Source organism: Hyperoodon ampullatus (assembly GCF_949752795.1).
Source record: "Hyperoodon ampullatus genome assembly, chromosome: 10".
Lineage (NCBI taxonomy): Eukaryota > Metazoa > Chordata > Mammalia > Artiodactyla > Ziphiidae > Hyperoodon > Hyperoodon ampullatus.
In genome coordinates this window covers 46,245,326-46,269,484 of record NC_136923.1, presented here as the reverse complement: position 1 = coordinate 46,269,484, position 24,159 = coordinate 46,245,326, and the positions used below count along the sequence as shown (strand labels likewise).

Sequence of the window (24,159 nt, the reverse complement as noted above, 5' to 3'; positions counted from 1 at the left end):
ATTCTGGCTCTCCTAGCTCCCTCTCCGCAGCTATGTTTCGCTGAAAACTTAACGCACTGTAGGATATATGTATATGTACGGCTGATTCATTTTGCTGGGCAGTAGAAGTTAACACAACCTTGTAAAGCAACTATACTCTAATAAAAATTTTTTTTAAAAAGACTGTGACTTGTGTCTCAGCCCCTTTTAGCAACGACCATGAACACTCGAGCTGCCTGGCACGGTCCCAGAGATGGAGAGCTGCCTGCCTCCCATGCTGAGCAGCTGACTCATCTCATTCACCCATTTGGGGATAAAAAAGCATGACTATGGTGCTCCTGGAATAACCCTCTCCATAACTGGGGAGGAGACAGCTTTGCCCAAAGGTAAATTCCGAACAGCAGCAAAAGCCAGGGCAAGCTGCAGAATCCTCTTCCCCTTTAACCCGAAGGCAAACTCTTCACATTGGCCAAGGGCTGTGCTCCGGCATCCCGTGCAAATCCTGCCAGCACCCCGCCTGCATGTGGCAGGCATGCAAAACCAAAGCAAATGATCAGAGGAAACGGAACCAAAGCCAAGAAAAGCACAGCATGGCGCAACCTTCATGGTGACTGGGGCAATTAGACTTTAACCAGGAAACCCGCCTAGTTCCACAGAAAGGCAGCAACTCAGATGTGATTCTTATCAGGAAAAGGAGAGGCACAGCGTTGTATATAAAACACGCAGATGCACACAGACCATGGCCATGGTGAGCTGCTAAAAATAAAACAAAGAAGCACAGCAAAGAGCCATCTGAAGAAACTGCCCCACAAATATTCTTTTGAGCAGCTCAGTTTTTTTTTAAAGACGACAGCATACTTTTTTATACAGTGACACTCATTTAAGAAATGAGCTGTGAAGTGCTGATGACCAGGATCTGCATACAGGGCTGGAGTCCCAGGCTGCTCTGAAGTGGTCCTCAAACATCCAAGCAGAGACAGGTCTGGCCCTGCAGAGTCCTCACCCAGCCCTGCTAGCTCACACCCGGCAGGAGCCAGGAACCACGGGCCATGGATACTCACTGAAGCAGCATCCCATTAAAAAAAAAGTTATCCAGTTCATGTTTTTAAAGTAAAAATGTCTCACTGACAATCAACTAACCGTACTCCCCAAAACTAAATAAACAGGGCAGTAAACAACTACAGGGCCACGTGCATAGTGGTTAACGGCCCAGACTGGAAAGGAGCTGAGCCACCGGGTGTCGTCTGTCCTCTCAAATGTAGGTCCCCTCACAGTAGGATGGGGGAAATAGTGGCACCTACTTCTGAGAACTATCACAGAATTAATGAGATGATGCACAGACGACACCCAGCTCTCAAAGTTTACCCTTAATAATAAGCGTGACCACAAAGGGAGACACTTATCAAAGGCCCATCATTTCCAAGATTAAAAGGGAGAAAGAAATCAGGACCCAAAAGGGTCCTCGCCTTGGAAAAACGTCTAACCAATCCAGTTGGATGAACAAAGCCAACAGAATGACAGGGTGGCTCCCGAGCTCAGGGCTGGCCGGGGCACGGACTACCTGGGGCCGGGGGAGTGTGACAGCTTCAGAGATCCCCAATGAGCCCTGCAGTATGACACTCAAGGCAAGAAAAGATAGAGGGGCCAAATGGTGCAAAAGGTCACAGGTGGGAGAGCAGGCAGCAGGTCCCGGTGATGAGTACTAAGAGGATTCAGGAATGTGATCAAGTGTGTAGCCTTGAATGCCACGCCAAGGAGTTCTGAGTGTCGGGGGTAGCCGAGGTCATTAAAGAGGGCTTGGGAGGGTGGCAGCTGCAGGGAAGATGACAGCAGAGAGAAAACTCAAATCTCACTGCCAGGGCTCCAGGAGCTGGAGTGGTGGCCTCGGAAAAAAAATAATAAAGGTACAGACGTAGGACCTCCCTCAGAAGACTTGAGGACTAACTGGGTATGGGGTGAGGAGTGGATTTAGAAACAGGACACTGTTGGGGAAAATTGACACAGCAGGAAGGGGGAACATGGTAAAAACTATTTTCAAAAGTTGGTGGCGCCAACCAAGCTAGCCTATGAGGTAGCTAATGCCAGCCGCCAAGACGGCTGCAACTGGAGAGCCACCAGAAGGCCAGTGCCCTAAAATGCCTCACCAATGGCCCTGTCACACGGCCAAAAAATCTAAACTCACTTATTCGGGGCTGAGCGGTTTGTAACTTCCCCGACATGCAGGTGGTCAAGCGGGTCTCGGCTCCTGCCCTGTCTCAGCTACACTGGGTCTACCCGTTGGTGGCCTTCAGGAGAATGGGAGGGGAGTGTGTAGCAGGGCAGGTGAACCCTCAGGAACTTGAGGCAGGTGTAGGGGAGTATTGGAAGGGTCCAGCCCTCAGAGCGGGTAGGAGAACACTGGATGTGCAGAAGGGAAAAGCGCAGAGAAAGAGAGAGACATAAAAATGGGGTGAAAAGGGCTTCCCCGGTGGCGCAGTGGTTGAGAGTCCACCTGCCGAGGCAGCGGACGCGGGTTCGTGCCCTGGTCCAGGGGGATCCCACATGCCTTGGAGAGGCTGGGCCTGTGAGCCGTGGCCGCTGGGCCTGCGCGTCCGAAGCCTGTGCTCCGCAACGGGAGAGACCACAGAAGTGGCAGGCCCGTGTACTGCAAAAAAAAAAAAAGGTGGGGGGATGAAAAGATGCCCCCCACCAAAAAACCTCAGGTCCCACACTCCTGCTTGGTCCTGTGTTTCAACTTTGTCCTGCCACTGGCTGAAAATGATGATTTCTGTGTCTCTCATATCTTTCTACTCTCTTCCTCAAGAAGGGCTAATGAAGAGTCACATGACCCCAAATCATTCTAGATTCTAGCACAGAAACCAGGGTCTAAAAGTTAGCACCTCTGGGGCTTCCCTGGCGGTCCAGTGGTTAGACTTTGCCTTCCAATGCAGGGGATGCGGGTTCGATCCCTGGTCAGGGAGCTAAGATCCCACACGCCTCAGGTCCAAAAAACCAAAACATAAAACAGAAGCAATATTGTAACAAATTCTATAAAGACTTTAAAAATGGTCCACATCAAAAAAAAAATCTTTAAAAACAAGGTTAGCACCTCTGCATTTGAGGTCTGATTTTGTGGGGAGAGTGGGAGGTAGTGCTTTAAGATGGGCACTTATTCAATAAATACTGAGAACCTACCATGTTCTGGCCTGTTGAAGGCATGGGGATACACACATTACACTCATCTGCTTCCAGAGGCCACCATAGCACCTTAATTCTCAACTGTCAACAGAATGCTGAGAAGAAATTGAGAAAAGCATAGTCTCTAAACTAACTGCGGCTCATCTAATCCCAAGCACGTTTCCTAAATTTTCCTTACCATGCTTGCTTTGGTTATTTCCATGCTGACGCTGCATAATAATATTCCCTTAACCTGATGTAAATAAAAACATAACAGAATGGAACTAAAATATTACAAAGATATGGATAATGAGGTACTTTTCTGACATTTTTTGTATACACTTAACATATATCACTAGTATATATTTTAAGGGTTTATAAATCTTAAACAGGGTATTCTATAGCAAGTATTTAAATGCCACCTTATTGTGTCATTAATACATTCCTTTTAAAATCCAAAATACCTTGTGCAAAGCTACAGTGACAGAAACCAACATAGCTCTCAGTTCAAAAGATAAATAAAATAAAGCCACTGAATTATACCCTGAGAGGGCTCAGTTGCTGAGATTCTTCACCGAGAAAGATAGTAATGTACGCTTTAATTGATATAAATTATAATCAGTTATAAATGACTCTTTGCCTTGTCCCGAATCACTTACCTCCTCAAGAAGCCGAGTTACAGAATCTATGTCATTATATGTCTTAGTCATCTGGCCAACTCTTTCAGCACATAAAACTGCAAGAAATAAAAACGACAATGAAACTATGGATGCTACAAGCCTGCCAAACAAACAACCCACCTAAAAAAGTGACTCTAAAGTCATACTGGGCACAAAGGGTGATTGGTTTTGCTGGGTTCAGCCCCAGTCGGTTTCGTTCCCCGGTTCCAGAGGAAAGATTCAAGCTGTGGGGTGAGGGGGCAGGGGTCTACTATTCACTGCAAAGCCTTGACGCTGCGTGTGTGTGTGTGTGTGTGTGCGTGCGTGCACATACGCACGTGCACACTCGGGGGTGGCGCTGAGAGCAGGGCGCTGGAGTGGAAAGGGGTCTGGTTTCATATACGGTCAGCAAACCAAAGTGGGTCAGCAGCACAGCGACTGAGGTGTGAAGTGTTAGAAAGATCCAGAGGATCTCGAACCCACTCACTGTGCAGACCCAACTATGTGGATAGACTGGGTCCTTCCCAAAGCAGCTCTTGGTATAACTATTAAACAGCCTTAGCTGATAATTTCATAATGGCACACAGCCCCCTCTTCCCCAAATGGCCTAAATTCTAAGGCTATGCAACCGGTTTCCAAACCATGAAAACCAGGGTGACAGATTTTTTTTTTTTAATCCACACTCCCACCCCATACCCTCACATACGGTATTTCATGACATAGGCCATTTGCTTAAGAGGCCTTAAGAGGCTGTCTGCAGGCCACTTTAGGACTGTGTTCTTCCAATGGAGAAAAAGGGTGTGCACTGAAAGGAGGCTTTAGTCTCCGGAAAAATCTCAGGGTTGTTTTATTTTAAATCAATGGCAAGGAATCGATTAGTAGCCCAAACCATGAAGGTAGCATGGGTTTTATTCTAAGGAGGAAGGAGTGAAAGCAAATGGATTTAGGGCCAAAGTGTAAAATTTTTTGAAACCAGCCACTTAGGGGCTAAATAATAACTTGTTAGTAACTCCTCATAACTAAGACTCTAGAAAACCATTCTTTTAAGCGTAGAGGGCTTAGCTTTCGCAACAACCCACTTGCAGTCACAGCCCATGCAAGGCCTTTGGGAACTGAAGTGTATTGCTAAACCAAACTCAGTAGCGTTACTAATGGCTAACTGCAACTGGAAAGCAATAGGTCTCTAAATATTTTATAAGTCCAAGTAGAGATCATCCTAGTGGGTGAGCGCAGAGAAATCTGATCTGTTGGAATGATTTTCTAGCTTAAGGAGGAGACCTGAAATCTGGTTCCAAATCTGAAACCCTCCCAACACAAGGCCCTCAGAGCTGGGGGCTGGGGGGATGAGGAGAGGTTCCTTTGCTGGCCTCTCCTCCACCCAGTGCTTTATGGCAGGAACCCTCCAGCCACTGGAGGGAGCATTGCCTCAGGCATTTTCCTTCTCTTCCCACAAGAAAAAGCAAGGGAGATGTACAGGGTTGGCTTGAACCAGAATTTAATCTGATGGAGATGGAGTCCAGCTCAAATTGCTCTAAATAGATCATCAGCTCGAGGTCACAAGAAATCCTTAAGTGGAGATTCCTGTGCCTCGGACAGGAGTTGGTTTTCATGCTGCACAGCTGTGATGCTCTGGAACGGTGCAGACAAGACCCAGGAGCCCTCTAGCCAGCTCCCTCTAGGAGAGCATGGCGTCCCCTGTCATCTACCGGCAGGTACAAAGGCCTCTGTGTTGAAGCTTGTGCTGCGACTCTAGGGCCAGCTAATGTCCCCCTTGCTCTCCTCAAAGGACCAAGTCCTCTGCTTTCCTGGAAAAAAAGACAACCAGCCTACATTTTAAACTAATCTTGGTTCTATGTCACGCTAACATAAGAGAACAAGATTTGGAGCAGCTTTTTGCTCTGGGATTGTATTAAACGGAAATTACACTTATATTTTTTAAGCTATCTTTTAAAAATTGAGATCACAATAGTTAATCATGTGTAGATAAACAGATGCAGATGTCAGAAATAACACAGAGATCCCATATACCCTTTAAGTTTCACTCAACAGTAACATTTTGTAACATTATATTCACAACCAGGGTACTGACATTGCTACAATCCAGGAATCTTACTCAATTTCCCCATTTTACTTGAACGCGCACGTGAGCACGCGTGAGTGTGCGTGTGCGTGTGCATGTGTGAATATTAAGCTCTAATGATGTTATTGCCTGTGTAGTTCCTCGTATCCCCCAGCACAAGGACCCCTCGTGTTGCCCTTTTATAAAGCTAATTGTAGAAATATTTAACATGCTTTAACAATTGAACCCAATAAAGCGTACACCTGGGCCAGGGTTTTTTCCAGCATTAACCAGTCAGGCACATAGTGTCACCACGTACACAGTGACCGGAGGCTTGGGGTGCAGAAGATGCAGGGAGAACCTCTGGGAAGTTCTGAGGTCTCTGACAGAACCCACCTACAGAAGTCAGAGGCAGAAATGAAAAACTCCTATGGAAGCATGTGCACTATTATTCCAGTTATGTTTTCAAAATACATATAATCTCACCGGTGGGGGGGTGTACAGATTTATAATACACACAAGAAAACAGCAAAGCCATTAAAAACACTGATATTTGGATAGAATTACCAATTTTAATATTCTTTTTTGTGCTTAAAAAATTTTTTTTGTAGTGACCGTGCACTGATGGGGAAAACATTACTTAAAATATTTTTAAAAAACCATGCGGTTGACTAAAATAGAGGGTCCTCCCTGAGGTAACTTTTAAGAGAAATTAGTAGCAGCAGCAGCCTACTTTTACCAAGCACGCTGACTACAGCCTGGCCTTGTTCTCAGCCCTCTAGATGGATTATATCATTTATTCCTCAGAGCAATAAATACTACAGGGTAGGCACTCACATTAACCTCATTTTACAAATGAGAAACTGAGGCCCAGAGAGGTTAACTAACTCATCCAATGTCACACAGCTAGCAAATGGCAAATTTCAAAATAAGAGGAGACTCCTAGCAGGGGCAGCAGCTAACATTTATGGAGGCCCTGCTATGTCCGGGGATTTAACGTGCTTCTTTTGTTTACTCCTCAGAACAATCTTGCAGGGTAGGCGCTGTTATGATGACTACTCCATGGATGAGGAAACTGAAGCTCAGAGAAGTTAAGGACCCGACCAAGGTCACAGCAAATGAGGTCGCATATGGTGGGAACTGAACCGAGGCCAGTCTGGCTCCTGAACTAAACTAAGGAGCCACAAAGAATGCAAGGGCAAGGCTGAGGTCAGCACAAATCAACAAAGTTTAAGAAGCACAAAGAAAGCAAAAAGCATCTGTGGTGTAGGTCAGATCCCTGACTCTGGGGCCCTGAGGCTGAGGTTTTCACAGGAGACTCTACCAAGGTCATGAGGCCCTGGGCAGACTCCTGTAATTGTGTATCTTGGGTTTCTATTCCGAGAAATGAGGAATAACAAATGACTCTTTAAACAGTAAGACAAGCACAAGCTGCACTTTTCAAGCACCATTTTTCTAGATACTCAATCTAAAATAAACCGTCACAAATTTCTCTCTCCAGGAGAACAGTATTTCAAATAGAAGTTCCACTTCTGACCAAGGAAACTCTACCAAATAAATCCACTTCCCCCAAAAGGTGTCCAAAACAAACGAAAATGTTATGCTCAGTAGAAGCTAGACATAAAAGACCATCTATTATATGACTCCATTCATATTAACTATCCAGCATAGGCAACTTATAGAGACAGAAAGCAGATCAGTGGTTCCCTGAGATTAGGAGTAGGAATGGGGATTAACTGTAAACAGGCATGAAGGATCTTACGGGAGGGAGATGTGTGTGTTCCAAAACTGAATTACGGTGATGGTTTCCAACTCAGTAAATTTACTAAAAAACACTAAATTGTTCACTTAAAATGGGATAATTTTACAGTATGTAAATTATACCTCAATATTTTAAGTTACCACCAAATAACATGCAAACAAGCATCCCTGAACTACCTATGCCATATTCCAGCCACGTCCCTGTAACATGACAAGGTAAACACATTCTTCCACGATCTCATGATGGAGCCTTCCTCCGGCCACAAGAATGTTCTCAGACAGCAGAACTGTTTAGGAATAGCAAATCATCCATTCGAAAAATCAGCACTGATGAATGGCACATAAATGTACTAATCTATCTCACACAGACTAGACTATTTTTATTTTATTTATTTATTATGTATTTTTTATTGGAGTATAACTGCTTTACAATGTTGGGTTAGTTTCTGCTGTACAATGAAGTGAATCAGCTCTATGTATACATATATCCTCTCCCTCGTGGACCTCCCTCCCACCCTCTCCCATCCCACCCATCTAAGTCATCATAGAGCACCGAGCTGAGCTTCCTGTGCTTTATAGCAGGTTCCCACTAGCTAGCTATTTTACACAGAGATAGTTGTCATAAATATTTGCTCAGATGGCAGAAGAATTTTATGATATGTCCATAAGAAAACCGAGAGCCAGCTCTCTCCCGTTTTACTCTTCCACCCTTCTCCCAAGTTACAGCCACTTCTTGGAGATTCAGCCATGCCCTTCCTTTGCCTGTCGTCCTTCAATATCTATCTTCAAAATAATTTAGACTTGGCCCCAAAGCCCAAGTGTATTAACTACTAAGACCCATAAGACACACATGATTTGGCTTAAAAAACAAATAAAACCTAACTATTTTCATGCAGCCCTTGAAGTGTGTACAGGAATAGGGTGAGGCCCACAGTACCTGGTAATAAAAAACAACGCTTATTTGTCAGTAATTAGAACAAAACGAAAAAAGGTAGAACAAACGCTTTGTATTCTTGTTTAAATGGCTTCACGTCAAAAATGGCCAGAAGCATAACGAACCTAATTCTTACAAATGTCCCATGTCCCTTCCCACCTGTATAAGTCACATGATGGCAGCTGAGTCTTATTCATTTGGGGGGCCCGACACATGGTTGATGCTCAAAAAAACAGAAGGTTTTGTTTTACTCCCAGGCCAGTCTTTGCAAAGAAAGGCTCATTTCTAAGCAACCAGAGGGCCCAGAGAGGGGTGAAAACATAAAAGCCTGGTGTATATCTCATCACCTCCAGATGAGCACGCGTCTTGGAAAGGGGAAGTATCCCCTCCCCTCCAGGCTTCCTGCATAAAAAAGAAGCCATCTGGAAAGAGGCAATCAAGTTCAAGTCCAGTGTGACACAAAGACATGATGAGGCACAAAGCTGCTAAGAAAGAAGCTGCATTAACAGAAAGGCATCAACTAATAAGCAGCTGTGGTCTTAAGCCAGAAGCAAACGGGCAGGCTGCTGGCTACTACGACTGCTCTGAGGTGAAAGGTGCTGGTTTATCATGGCAGCTTCAGGGACAGTGTGTGGGACGGTGTGGTGGCAGAGGCCAGCCTAGAGCCCAGTGCATTGCGAAGAGTGGTCTGTTTGGCCACGACCAGCATCCGCATGGTGCTGGGGCTGTGCCCTGGGAGGCGGGAGTGAGGTGTCTTGCCAAGAGCAGAGACCTAACAGTATAGCTCTGGCTACATCTACCTGCTCATCAGCATCCCCATCAGCTGAAATTTTAGTGTGACGATTGTACAGGCTCACTTCCCCTTGCCAGGGTAGTCTGAGAGCAGGGCACCAAAGCAAGTTACTGAAGAGGCCGGGAAGAAGAAAGGAAATAACTATTAAGTATTTACAACATGCTAACTGCTACCATGGGCATTTTACAAATATTATTTCACTTAAAACCCAGAACAACCCGATGACACAAATATGACCCCCATGAAACACTATGAGACAGAGACAGGGGCTAAGTGACTCATCCAAAGCCAGACAGGACATAACCATGTACTTGAACCTGGTCTGTTGGGTGCTATAACCATCCACCCTTCCCTAGCCTTGAACACTCAGAGTTGACCTATGGTGGCCATTCGTCACCAGAGTATTTAATGAAGGCCTCCTTGGTGATAACCAAGTGGCTCACTTATGGACTTCTCACTGTGTGCCCAGCACTCTGCTAAGTGCTAAATGTCTAAGTGCTGGATGTAGACCCCTCCTTCAGGGTCTATACTCATCCTAGGAAGAAAGTACTACTATTACCCACATTTTAGACATGAAACTGCACAAGGTCACAGAGCTATATTGAGAGGGTCTGATTCTATTTGACCCCCAAGTTGGGGCTCTTAACCACAGCTGAGTAAACACATGAATCCTACCCTCGAGGACTTCGAGGCCTAATTGAGAAGGTCAGACACATGTATAAATGAGTATGGAACAAGCAGGAAGTGCTAGGTGACAAAATGCTCTTGGGGAGTTCAGACACAAGACGACTGGGGACTGGGGCACAGGTGCCCCAAGTGGGCAGAGCAGTAGGGGGATCCCAAAGTGCACAGACTGTGGGTCAGCTTTGCCCATGGCCAACCCTAGGGTGATGCTGGTACGCCCACCCCAGAAAGAGAACCACCCTGAACAAGGGACATCACCAGAGGCCTGCATGGAGTAGCCATGGATACTAACAAACAAACCCCAGGCTGAAACCAAGGTGATGAAAACCATGGGCAGAGAGACCTTTGTAACAGTGCTGAGGTCAGTGCTGATAAGCTAGGCCGCTCCTTTCTCTAACGTGACCCTACAGGAGAGAGTCCTACAAAGCAGTGCTGCTGGCCATGCTGAATCAATACAGACCGCAGGGCCCAGGCCTGATGGCTCTTTTCCTGGGGTGGACATTCCCACCCCACAAGACATCACAACCACCAGCAGGACGCGGCACCATTCCCCACATGGCCCAGCCTTCCCCCTGCAGCCTGAGATGTCCCTCTCAAACTGGAGGAATGAGCTCCATTTGCGCTGCTTCTTGTGCTTCATCTTGGAACCATCTGGAGAATTTGGACATGTGACGTTGGCCATCGTTTTCATCTCAGCTTTTGCAGATGATAATTACTGGTTAGTGCTCAGCACCTGAAAGCTGCCCTTTGTGCAAAAGACGGACAGCAGCCGCCTCTGAGGAGGGGACGTGCGCTGTTCCGCAGTCTCAGGGCTCAGTAAACCCCAGACCTTGCCACATGCTCTTTTCAAATCCTGCCACCCAAGGGCAATCCTGAATGACGCCTGCCAGGAACTGAGTGACCAAGCTTGCAATTGGGTAACAGCCTCAGAAGCGTCCAGGTGAAAAAACATTACATAGTCGGGCTTCTTTAGGCCTCTCCTTGAGAAAGCTGAGGGAAACTGCCATGCAACAAACCACAAGGAAGTGATGACAAAACTCCACTCTTCACCAGTGTTTTCCTGGTGTAGGTGCCACCCCTCGGGCACAGAGGGGGTGTGACCACCATGTCACTCAGCAGCACTGTGATTCCCCCCACCTCCAGCTAATCCTGAGCAGATGGGATGGGGGAAAACAAGAAAAGCCTGTCTTCAAGAACACCACTCAGTAAGACATCACTTGAGATTGACTCAGTTTCTGCACAACGCAAGCCTCCAGTGACCAGAAGACAGAGCCCAGGTATTTTCTCTCCTGAAGACAGAAAGAGCAATGCTGCCTCTGACAGCTGTGTGAGCCAAGCAAGCTGCTTCTCTGGGTGCCTTGTGGGTTATGAGGATGACATGAGGAATGGGAGGCAAGGGTCCGAGGCTCTACTAGCTGAGAGCCTGGGAGTGGCGGACGGCAGACCCCAAGGCAGGGCGAGGGCCCTGCTCTGTGCTTGTGGCCCTGGGACTCTGGACAACATATCTGAGTCTCAGTCTCTTTGAGTGCAAAATGGGAGTAATGCTTATTTCAAAGGCTGTTTTGAAGATTAAATGGCTGACACTGGGAAGTGCCTATCACCCCCACAAGGTGACCTGGGGGGAACAACAAATGTCTCCTGTACCCATGGCTACCAATATGAGTGTTACCCCTAATTTTGTCCTTCAGTTTTCAATCAGAAGTATCTCTTTTAGAACCACTGGTGGTGTAGAAAACCACCTAAATCACCTCAGAACCCAGGGAACATGGGTACATCCATGTCTTGCACATATTGTCACTATTCACAGGGTCAGAAGGAAACAGGGTCCCGCCCAGTGAACACCTTGCTCTGGGATACAGGTCAGGCTTCCAGCAAAACTAGACACAGAAACCAAGCCTTCCAAACCAAACCTCTGTCTTCCTGATCTACGCCACAGACTTCCTTCAGGCCGGGAACAAGTCTAGTGAATTTCAAAGAAAACTAAGCATGCTGACAATGAAGTCTAGTTGGCCTTTCATATCCACGGGTTCTACATATGCAGATTCGACTAACTCTAGATTGAAAATATTCAGAAGAGAAAATTCCAGAAAATTCCAAAAAGCAAAATTTGAATTTGCCGCACTGGCAACTATTTACATAGCGTTTACATTGTATTAGGTATCATGTGTAATCTAGAGATGATTTAACGTATACAGGAGGATGTGTGTAGGTTATATGCAGATACTATGCCATTTTATATAAGGGACTTGAGCATCCATGGGTTTTGGTATCCAAGGGGGTCCTGGAAACAATCCCCGGCCGATACCGAGGGTCAATTGTATCTTTCTTTTGCAGTTACTGTCCTGAAAACATTATTTTCACCTTCAGGACAGCTAAAAAAAATTTTATTACAGAAAGGAGGGAAACTGGATGGGAACAAAGAAGAGACAAGGAAGAGAAATGTAACAGTCTATCTTAAGACGGCAAATACAGAGACTGTTCCCCCCTGCCCCCCGACCCCTACCATCGAATGTGATCACGAAGTAGAGACCCTGTCATCTGTGAGATGTGGACCAGCACAGGACAAGGGGCACTGGAATCACCCAGAAGGTGTGTTAAAACCCAGATTGCTGGGTCCCACCCCAGCATGTCTGACTCAGCAGGTCTAGGGCGGGGCCCGAGAATGTGCATTTCTAACCCATTCCCAGGTGATGCTGCTGCTGCTGTGTAGGGCCCCTACCTTGAGAACTGCTAGCACAGTATCTAAGAGCAGTCTATGTAGGGCCCTAGAGCCAGTCTATGTAGGATGAAATCACCTATGAGCTGTGTAACTTTAGACGAGTTGCTGAAGGTTCCTCTTATAAGTCTATGAAATGGAAAATTATAACAGTACTTAACCTCCTATGGTTATTTTAAGGATTAAATGCATGAATCCACTTAAAGTACTTGGGATGGTGCCTGGCACATAGCAAGTACATACTAAACACTGGCTATCATCATCATTATCATCTGGCTATCAGTTTAAAAAAAAAGTTCAAAATATATAGATATATGAAATATGTACATAAAATACATGCAATATGATTTTTCTTCTCTTGACGAGGATATATGATACTGCTCTAGAACCTAGTAAAACCTTTCATTTTAGAATCATATGGTTCAATAAGTGATTTTAAAAATGATCTTACTATGCTTTTAGGCAGCAGCTCATCTCATACTTTAATGTGCATAGGAATCCCCTGAAGGTCTTGTTAAAATGCAGATTCTGACCCAGTAGGTCTGGGGTGGGGCCTGGGAGTCTGCATTTCTAACAAGCTCCCAGGTGATGTGGGTACCCAGGATGCACGCTGAGCGGCCCAGCTTCAAGGGACACAAGCTGTTCCAGTGAAATCTGGGCTGGCCCTAGTTCTTAAGAGCAGATGGAGGCCTTTCTCTTGATCACTTCCAGGAACGCAACAAATGCACAGTCCCAGTCGGTCTTTCACTCCTCTCTCCTTTCACCTCCACCATCTCTTTCATGAAAGGACCAGGCAGGGGGTGCCAGGTTTCAGCACTGCTCTCCCCCTTTCTCCAATTAAACACTTTTAACTGTCCTATAGGTGAAGTGTTAATATTTTCAGGGCAGTAACCTCAAAAGAAAAACACTTTCAGTATAGAGTCAATTATAAACCATTTAAAAAATAAAAAGTTATTCTGAGACATGAAAACAGGCCATCACAGAGCAGAATTTTGAAAAAGTTTTTTGATTGCTTTTACTCAAGACCTAAAGAACTTCCTGCAGTCACTCTTTAAACATTCTGTTTCACAACACCCCCCACAAAAAGTCCCTTTTTCCGGGCTGTGAGTGAAAGCCCCAAAAGCCCAATTAGGAAACTCACACTCAGCATTTGGGTTTATGTTTTATTTAAAACACTCCCCCTCTTCTCCAAAAGCAGCACCCCTCTGATACCGCCTAGGGGTGAGTTCCCAGGTAATTTCAATGTCAGCCCTTGTACTTTTCTATTTGAAATATTTTTAAACTTTTTAAAAATCCCTATTTCAAATTGGTGATTAATAATTTTTTTAAATAAACAATTTCCTAAATTAAACAAAAACATATTATTTAATAATGACTCAGTTTCTTGTCCATTAACCCACCAAAAGCCATTCAGTCAGAAGAAAACAATGAAAACTCTTAAAACAGAGTGCTGGAATGCCATAAAGTGTGTGCATGTGGGGGGACTACTGACGTTTGCAAAAAGTATGAATTTCAGGGCTTCCCTGGTGGCGCAGTGGTTGAAAGTCCGCCTGCCGATGCAGGGGACACGGGTTCGTGCCCCAGTCCGGGAAGATCCCACATGCTGCGGAGTGGCTGGGACCGTGAGCCATGGCCGCTGAGCCTGCGTGTCTGGAGCCTGTGCTCCGCAACGGGAGAGGCCGCAGCAGTGAGAGGCCCGCGTACCTCAATAAAAAAAAAAAAAAAAAAAAGTATTCAAAGACCTCGGTTAAGCAACAGAAGCTAGACAAAATAATACACAGTTTGATTTCATTTACATAGATCAAGAACAGGCAAAACAAATCTAAGGTGATACAAGTCAGGACAGTGGTCTCCCAGGAAGGAGGTGTAAACTAGAAAGAAAGGGGGGCAAGAGGACTTCCCAGGATGCTGTAAACGCAGCTTCTCTCCTGGCGGCTTTACATTCACCATGTAAGATGTGTGTACTTGACCTTATACCCCACTACGAAAATAAAAGACTGCTGTGAGATCAGTGAAAACAGCCAGGCCTACATAGACACTAAGAGGGAAAGGATCAGACTGGCGCAAAGAACAGAATTTACCCTGCTCCAGGAGGTCCAGGGTTTCAGGCTGCTTGTGGATGGGCTTCCTCTCTTCACCCTGGCAGTCATACTCAAAATATTCTTCTTCTCCTCCCACGTCTCTTAGGGACATTGCTGAAGTCACCCCAAAGCCAAAACATCACCCTAAGGAGCAGTCCCTGAAGGAGCTCCTGGTTGCCCTCCCGGAGGAGGCATTGGGGCTGGGGCCCCCGGGACGCACGCTGGGCCTTGGCTGGGGCCACAGACATGCCCTGGCTCAGCTGAAGTGGAGGGTGTGCACAGGGCCACTGGCCCATCGGCGCCCAGGCGACCCGGAAGCGGGTGGTTCCCACAGAAGGAGGCGGGGCGGAGGGGGGGCGAAGCACCTATCGGAATGGGAAAGCCCTGCCCAGCCCTGGGGTGGCCCTAACGGGTGCTCTGGAGTCAGAAGGAAGGCGAGCAGGCAGGTGCACGGCCTTGGGCCAGCTCTCTGCATCCAGATTCTTCTTCCGCTTTTGCTCCCCCAGAAGCAATGAGAGATGGTAGCTTCCTGGAAGTTTCACAGCAACTGCACAGGGCAATACCATCCATGCCTCAAGCAGGCACACCTGTCTAAAGGTGGAGCTCTGGCGGAGGAGGTGCCCTGGCGACCGACTGCCCAGTTCCCTCAGGTGAGAGAGTTCCTGTGGGCGTGCTTCAAAACTTGGGACAAATCTGACTGTGACAACAGCATGACACAGGGCTGAAGAAGGAAGGAAAAGATCATTTTGGTTTCTAGCAAGAGGGAAAGAAAAAACTGCAGTAAGCACTACTTGATTTAAGCTTACTTCATCCCAGTTTTTCTTTGGTAATAATACATTGCATTTGCTCTTTTTTAAACTGCGTTTTGTAAATCCCACTCTCACCCTACATCTGTGTATTCACAGCCAAATTTATAAAGATCTTTTCTAATTGCAGGATAAGGGGGAAAAAATCTGCAGCCTAATAGTTTGCAAAGTTGCCTGAAAAAAGAATCAAGTTTTATTGCACATCTCACTACCACTTCCTCTACACTGTTTGATTTTGCCTGTAACAGTGAAATGGCAGGTCCTTCCATCAAACGCACTGAAAGGTGGCCTGAAGCACTGGTGTCTCAGAGAATCATGGCACATTCTACAATTCCTGTGCTTCAGCCACCTCCCCGCTACACTGTGGCAGGTCTCCCTGCTCCTAAAAGCTATACCAGGAGACCTAAACCACCTCTCTACCCAGTCACCTCCCTCAGGTAACCAAGGGGGCCTTTAGCAGAGGCCAGATTGTCAGCAAGAATTCTCCGCACAAGTTCAGGAACTAGGTCTCATCCATCTTTAAATGCTTAGGGCTGCAGATCCTGCTAAGTCAGCTAAAAATGTCTGCTAAACTGAATCGCTACCTCCATAAAAACGAATAGAAGACCATAGACCAGTGCCTATAAACAGAAAACTAGAATAGAATAAAGATTTTATTAAGAAATTAACATCTAGAGACATACTCATTGCCGGGTTACTTTTCTGGAACCTGAAAATGATTGCTACATTTTAGGATGATAAAAATCTGTTCTTTGTAAAAAAGTAGGGTCAGGGCTTCCCTGGTGGCGCAGTGGTTGAGAGTCCGCCTGCTGATGCAGGGGACACGGGCTCGTGCCCCGGTCCGGGAGGATCCCACATGTCCCAGAGTGGCTGGGCCCGTGAGCCATGGCCGCTGAGCCTGTGCGTCCAGAGCCTGTGCTCCGCAACGGGAGAGGCCACAACAGTGACAGGCCCGCGTACCGCAAAAAAAAAGTAGGGTCAGTAGAAATTCAGTAGCAGGGAGTTCAAAATCACATTTTGAAAATCTTCATAAGCTTTAAATACAATGTTTATAAAGGCAGACACTCAGGGGAAAAAATCGTTCTTTAATCTCAGTAAACATTATCAAATTGGGGCTTGTTAATTCAATGCAAACGACAGTGAGTCTGAAGCTCTGGGAGAGGAGGGAGGGAGAAAGCTCCACTGTACATAATTCATTCGGCGAGTATCAGATTGACTATAAGATGTGCAGGCTAGTGGGAGGGGCTGTAGTATATATAAATGGGGAAAAAAAGCTGATTTCATATATTTGAAAACACTTTTAAGTGATTTTACTCATACCCAGTTGGTTATACTCATCTTTTAACTCAATTCTAGGCTACCTTTAGCAAATGATGTTCAAGTCTCTATATATTATATAATTAAAATATATATACATGTAAATTAAAAGATAAATTTAGGACATGGCATTGTGAACACAAGACCATCCTAGCCTCCCCATGTCACCCCATTTCTCTCAGTTCTCTCATTCTTCAGGGTACTCCCCGCCTCAAACTCTTCCTCCTTCCCTCCCTCCCTCTGCAGGGGTGTGAGGGAATTCTCCAACCTCATCCACATCTGCATTCACTTCAAGGTTAAAGGCAGAGATGGGACAAAGTGCACCTTCTCTGAGAGAACAGTTTTCCAAAAGTCAAAGCAGAACAGACGCCTAAAGACCAGCAAGAAAGCCCAGGAATCCCTGTGCCAGGTGATGGATGGACCATGGGACACAGACATGGGAGGTGGAGCTGAGGGTGGCCCAACTCACCCCGGACAGTCAAGCAGCTGTAGTGTGTGCTGTCCCAGAAGGACTAGAACCATGGCCCAGAGCAGGGGGGCAGGGCATAGGTTCTGACCCATGTCCAGGAACGTTCAAGGCCACAGAAGGCAAGTGTCTCTCGCCTCCCTCCAGTCAGAGGGAGCTCTTCCTGTGAGTGTCCTCTCCAGATTTATTCTACACACCCAACAGAAGTCATCTTCCCGAAGCTCCACCCTCTGCTGTCCAAAGAGTGGTCACGAGCCACTAGGGCTATTTACTTTGAAATCTCTATTGATTAAAATTAAATAAAATCCAAACTTCAGTGGCAGTAGCCAAATTTCTGACGCTCCATAGCCACATGGGGCTAGTAGCTACCAAACTGGACAGCACAGAACGTTTCCCTCATCACAGAAAGTCCCACTGGACAGGCACGCCCAAAGGTACCCCTTGTCTTCAGACATGAGCCTGATGCTCCTCAGCCAGCTTGGCCTGCTTTTCCCCTGCAACCTGTACCCGCTGACCCCCCTCCCCCTCTACCAAGAGTCTCCTTCCCCTCTGTATCCCATGCATTCTGCTCCTCTCCATGAGCCTCCCTGTCCTTTTACTTCTCTGCCTATACAGAGCAGGGTGGCCCGTCACTGAGGGTCACTTCCCCAAGGCCCTTACTTGTGCTATTTTTAAAAAAATAAATGAGAAACACAAAGCTCTGAAAACTTGGGCTCTAAGCTCTCTCTGGCCCTCTCATCAGTTCTCTAGTCCTCCGCTTCTACATCTGAGGGATGACATTATCTCTGTTTTACCAAAGTTGCTGATAATAATGTACAGCTACATCATACATTTACATTTAGTTCTTTTTTTTTTTTTTTTTTTTTAAATCATCTTAACAGCCATTCAGAAGACTGCTGAGCTGGAAAGGGAAAGTCAGCCTCTACCTCCAATGGTGCATCCCACAATAAACACACATGAAAAATGGGGCCTGTTTACATGTCTGAACACAAGTGCAGGAAAGTTAGAAAAGCATCTCAAAAGCCTAGTATCAGTTTTTCAATTAATGCTTAAAATACCTCTGACAAAACTTCACTCGCAAACCAGCCACCCTGACCCTGGGTGACATTTTAGAGGTCACTGCAGTCAGGGAACAGCACACGTGCCACCTGTGTGTAATGCTGTGGATTTTCATTATGGAATAAGAAGTCCTAAAAACAACCACTGCACAATCTGCCTGAGTGTCCCCATTTATAAAATCAGTATGAACTAGACCACCTCCTGCTGTGACATTCAAACCTATAATGTTGTAAAAGGGGACACGAGGGTCGATGATTACAAAAGAGACTGCAGCAAGAAACAGGTGGTCAAGATACTATACCTTTTTGTTTTCTGGCTGTGCTGCACAGCTTGTGGGATCTTAGTTCCCCGACCAGGGACTGGACCTGCGTCCTCAGCATGAAAGCGTGGAGTCCTAACCACTGGACTGCCAGGGAATTCCCAAGATACTATATCTTGTTCAAAATACCAATTACCTTTTTTTTTTTTTTTTTTTTTTGTGGTACGCGGGCCTCTCACTGTTGTGGCCTCTCCTGTTGTGGAGCACAGGCTCCGGACGCGCAGGCTCAGTGGCCATGGCTCACAGGCCCAGCCGCTCTGCGGCATGTGGGATCCTCCTGGACCGGGGCACGAACCCGTGTCCCCTGCATTGGCAGGAGGACTCTCAACCACTGCGCCACCAGGGAAGCCCCCAATTACCTTTTGAAAGGGATTTTTATTTTATTTTATTTTTTTTTAAATTTTTTATTTTTTGCTTTATAACAAATTTAATCAGTTATACATATACATATGTTCCCATATCCCCTCCCTTTTGCGTCTCCCTCTTGAAAGGGATTTTTAAAAAGAACTTAATAACTAGTACTATTTCTGAAAAAATAAAATTAAGCACTGGCCTGGCACTTCACCGATCCACAAAGCTTTTACTTTATTTACACGCTTTACCCTCCTTCGCAATGGTTCTGGCCAACATAGTTATCCCCATTTGCCAGATGAGAAAGCTGGGTTGACAGAGGCTCACTGGGGTCCCAGGATGTACCCAACCACTGGTAAAAAGAAACAACAGGCCCCAAATGGAGCTACCTGTGCTAAGCCCCAGGGCAGCCAACCAAGACTTAATACCTGACCTAAATGCAGCTTCAGCCTCTCCCAGGAATGGAGTCTTAACCAGTCGGTCTGGAATTTCCCAGTCGGCAGTAATGAGGTAATCTGCCTGATAGACCCCATCCATCCCCCAAAGAAAGAGAGATAATCTGCTTTTTCCCTGTTCCCTGCTCCCGTCTGTCTATAAAAGCCTTCCATTTTATACAGCTCCTCAGAGATCCTTTCTACTTGCTAGACAGGATGCTGCTCGATTCATGAATCGCTGAAGAAAGCCAATTTGATCTTTATATTTATCCGTTGAATTTTGCTTTTTAACACCACACAGCCACGCAGAATGCAAAACAGGCCCCAAAGGCAGACTCCAGGCCAGCACTCTTTTCTGGCATTCTACCTATTTCTAGAATAACTACAAAAGTGCACTCCATTTCTTTAACTTAGGGACATATACTTGAACCCAAGCCTTTCTGAAAATTAAAAAAGCCTCACACTCTCTATAAGCATACTTTTTTTAAGTGACCAGTGTAGCCAAGAAACAACATAGGATTTCGTGACCAGACATAAAGAATTATCTTCCAGACCCCTGTGCCCAGGGATGGTCTCTACTCACACTGGCATAGTTTCCCAAACACACCTGATGTAAAGAATCACCGAAAGCGTGCACTAAAGATTCAGATTTCTCAGGGCCTCTTCTGGTCTGGAGTTAGTCTGGGAATGTGTTTTTGTAATAAGCGAATGATTGCCATTATTTGCCAGGTTTTAGATGTCCTGCAATTAGAGGTGGGACACAGCCAACATAGGTAACCAGGACCCTGTTTGACGCTAGAGTTGTTGTTGTTGTTTTTCTAATTTTTATTGGAGTAGAGTTATTTACAATGTTGTGTTAGTTTCAGATGTACAGCAAAGTGACTCAGTTTTACATATACATATATCCACTCTTTTTGATGCTAGAGTTTAAACTGTAAACACTGAGTACATGTGTGAAAATTCTGCAAAGACCACTGCTGTACTCTGTTGATCGCTAGCTATTTCAAACCTCTAAAAATTACCTTAAGGTATCGGGCAATCAACCCCTCCAATTTCCTACTATTCTAAGCCCCTGCCCCATACCCCTTGTTTGGGCGGTAGTGGGGGACACAGAGTATTAGACTCCACAACTAAAACTGACTAAGGGGGAAGGATACAATCAGTGGACTGAATAAAGCTCTCCTAAACCTCAAAGAGAAAAGCAGCCATTTCTTAATTCCACCTTTAAAAGAGGGGTCCCTAATCATCCTGCAATCTGTATTCCCACCCATTTGTATTACTTTTTCGGTGCTCACCCTGCAATTTAAGTGTGAGTCGGTAACTCTGACATAAATGATGATTTTGCATCTTTTTCAAAACATATGACTTATCTTTTGTTATTAGTATGGAAAGCTCCCTAGAAGTTTCCCTCATTAAAGATTCGAATGGCAAATAATAAGAGAGACAAAGCAACGCTGTGTGTCTAACTCCTACCTGGCCTCCTCACCAGGAAGTTCAGGACCAGGAGATGAAAGGGCTATTCAAACACTGATTTGCAATTTTAAAGATGCATAAACACAAAGGCGAATTGCCTTCGTTTCCAGACTAACCTGCCGAGGTCAGGAAAGAACCCTAGTTAGACATGTATAAACAAGTAACGACAACATTAGCATATTCTTGAATTCCACTCCCTTTTGTGGGGTTTCCTAAACCAGATTAGTTCTGAGCTTCCATTCCTTTAATTCCCTGCTTTACTTAACTATCTTTAAAACAGGATTACGAAATATAAGTCAGTTGCCACAGTAAATTCTGTCCCAGTGGCCTTCTCTGCTTCATCCAAATTGGGATGGAGGATAAAGGCAAGTATTTTGCTCAACATAATTCCGACAGTAATTGCAATCAACGTTTATTTACCCTTGGACAGATGAGCTGCCTCTTCTTCCATTTTCCTTTTCTGCTGGAAGAAGAGAGATCTGGCTGCCTCGGGGCCAAAAGACTCAACTGAGAAATGGCTGGGTAAGAAAATCCTTCTGATAGACACCCAGATAAGAGCAGGCCTCCTCTCACCCTTCAGATTAACCACCGAGAGTGACTGGCTTCATTTCCTCAGACAAGGGTGTAAATAGAGCTGCTGGACGGTGTCTCAATTGGGTCAAGACAGTAAGAAACCTTCCTCCCTCACTTCCAGGATGGCTCCGTGGGAGCCATGGCCACACCCAGTGCATCCCCGGGCTGTGAGTCAGGCCCTCTGCTGTAACCAATGCTCCGTGATCCTGTGGTCCATACTTTAAAAAGTTATGGAGGGTTCAGCGAGTCACAAATCACCAAGAAAACTTCAAGAGGTCAATGATGGATTCTGAAAAGAAGCACCCCTATAATTGTCTCCTGGAGGTGGGTAATAGGATGGGAACTTGCTTCAAGAATAATGTACCCAAAAGAAAAAAAACTGAGTCATCTTTTCCCTTCACGACCCTGGGAGTTGCCCACCATCATCATTACTCAGGATGTTTAAAGATGCACAGGGACTCAACATGGCAATGTCTTCATCTAATGCTTGGGGATGGTGGGGCTCAGCTAGGGAAGTTTCTCAGCACATTTAAATATCCATTCACCCCCACTAAGAAAGGTTCTTGGCCCTTTTCCTGCAGCCCACAGTCAAGGCAGAAATCAGCAGATAAAGAGATAATTATGTAGTTCTTAGCTTACTAATGAGGCCAGGTCCCAGCCTGTTACATCATTCAGGTTAATCAAATGTAGTCATGTTAGAGAGACTGAAACTCTGGATTCAATTAGAAAGCAGTTAGTTACCTTACCTATTACTGGCTCGTGTGAGGCTGGGAACGTATCATCACTGGGGGAATGGACCCTCTAAGTATATATATTAATTGTGCCCTTTTTGTGTGTGTCTATGTAAAGGCATAGATTGAGGGTCACTTTAAAGAAGAAATTAAAGATGACAGGTTAACTGTGTCATATACAATTTGATGTCAACACCACAGGAGCCTGAGACTCCTCCCCTGTGGCCTGAGAATGCACCTCAGTGCCATTTCCTGTTGCCTGGAACCTCCTGAGGCCGATCCAGGCACATAAACTCCACGCAGTCTCCTCTGGAATGTGCCACACCCTCCCTGCACACACAGCAGAGGATACAGACTCTTCCAGCCCCTCCCAACATCTCCCACCCCCATCTCTGGGAGCCCACAAGGAAAATTCATTTGACTTGGCTGCCAGGTGGGAGGCTGCTTCTGCCTTTTCTCCAGCCTCCCCTGTGCCCCCAAGTCTGGGCTCAGAAAAGGGTGGACTCTCCCAGGGCAGAGAACCATTTCCTGAAGACACTAGTCCCTGAACTCTAACAAGGACCACATCTCCACTTGCGCGCGCGCGCACACACACACACACGCACCACCCCAGAGAGAATTCAATCCCACTGAACTGTGATGCTCACAAGCCCAGCACACACCAACACCACCTCCAAACTGCCAAGGAGCCTCCCACAATCACGAGCCCTGCCCACCTGCTGTCCCTCCGCCACGCCTTCGCAAGGGTCAGAGCCATGGGGTGCTGGTCCCGTGGCCCTCCTTCTGCCCGTCTCCCCAGGAAGATTCCACGACACCCCCTCCCCCGAAGGAGACAATGGCCCTACACATCCCGCTCTGTTCTGCAGGAGTCATAATTACCGTCCGAGCATTCTTCATAATACCAGTCTAGTTCATAATAATCCGCTTCGATAAATTTCTGCATAGTCAGTATTCTTGCAGAGGAGAGAATGCACTTCACGGCGCCATCGACGTCAAGTGAAACGCTGCCATGCCTCCCCGCCCTTCCAAAACACTGGGCAGAAGAGCGTCCCAAAACACGCCAGAATTAAGCTGTGCATTCTTAATGACAGTCTGGAGCCAAAACAGAAAAGGGGCAGTGAAAAGAAAAATTGTGGAGGGTCGGAGGAGCAGAAAGAAAGGCAATTTGCAGAGCTATCAGAGACCCTGGCAGCCCCGCTAATAAAGCGGCACCAGCCAGCAGCCCTGAATGGGAGTAGCCAGAATCGTCCTATCCGGAAGCACAGAAGGTGACGTCAGGGACACACACCACCACCCTGAGGTCTCACTCCAGCCTCGCCTCCCGCTCCCGCTCATCTTTCAATCTCACAGTTGCCATAGAAACAGGCCGGCTCCGAAAAATGATGCAGAGATGGAGGAAATGTCTTCCAAGGATGCTGGGAGCAGGGGCTGAGAGGTGCCGCGTTGGCAGAAAGGAGGGTGCAGGCAGAAAAGGGGGGCAGCACCAGGGACCTTACCACCATCGTACCCTCCAACAAATGTCAGCACAAGTTTATTTGCTTAATTCTGGGTCACTACAGAATCTGCATTTGAAAAAGGGCACCTTTAAAAATCTGCAACCATTACTTCTTTCCTCAACCTGATTTTAAATATTAAGCATTATTTCTTAAAAATTTTAATGACCACCTAAAGGAAATGTAAAATACTTAGAAAATGGAAACGTTTTCATTTAGATACAGTCCTGTGCTCTGCTCATGCCTTTGCTCAAACTCCTAGAAAAAGAGCCTGCAACATACAAACAGAGAAGAACGCCATTATAAAGGGGCCCG

General features: G+C 46.1%; 1 protein-coding gene across 5 annotated transcripts in view; it reads right to left on the bottom strand.

The window, feature by feature from the left end:
• The window catches only part of TRAK1 (trafficking kinesin protein 1), a gene marked incomplete at both ends in the record, with an annotated part of 100,195 nt that overhangs the window by 38,286 nt on the left and 37,750 nt on the right, over window positions 1-24,159 (bottom strand). For 3 of the 5 annotated variants that reach the window (XM_079713611.1, XM_079713612.1, XM_079713613.1), the window contains one exon: window positions 3,795-3,871. In XM_079713611.1, coding sequence (XP_079569737.1) covers window positions 3,795-3,871 — 77 coding nt within the window. Of the gene's footprint in view, window positions 1-3,794; window positions 3,872-14,822; window positions 14,935-23,230; window positions 23,295-24,159 lie in introns of those variants that run through there. The other 2 variants (XM_079713615.1, XM_079713614.1) reach the window with 2 other exon arrangements.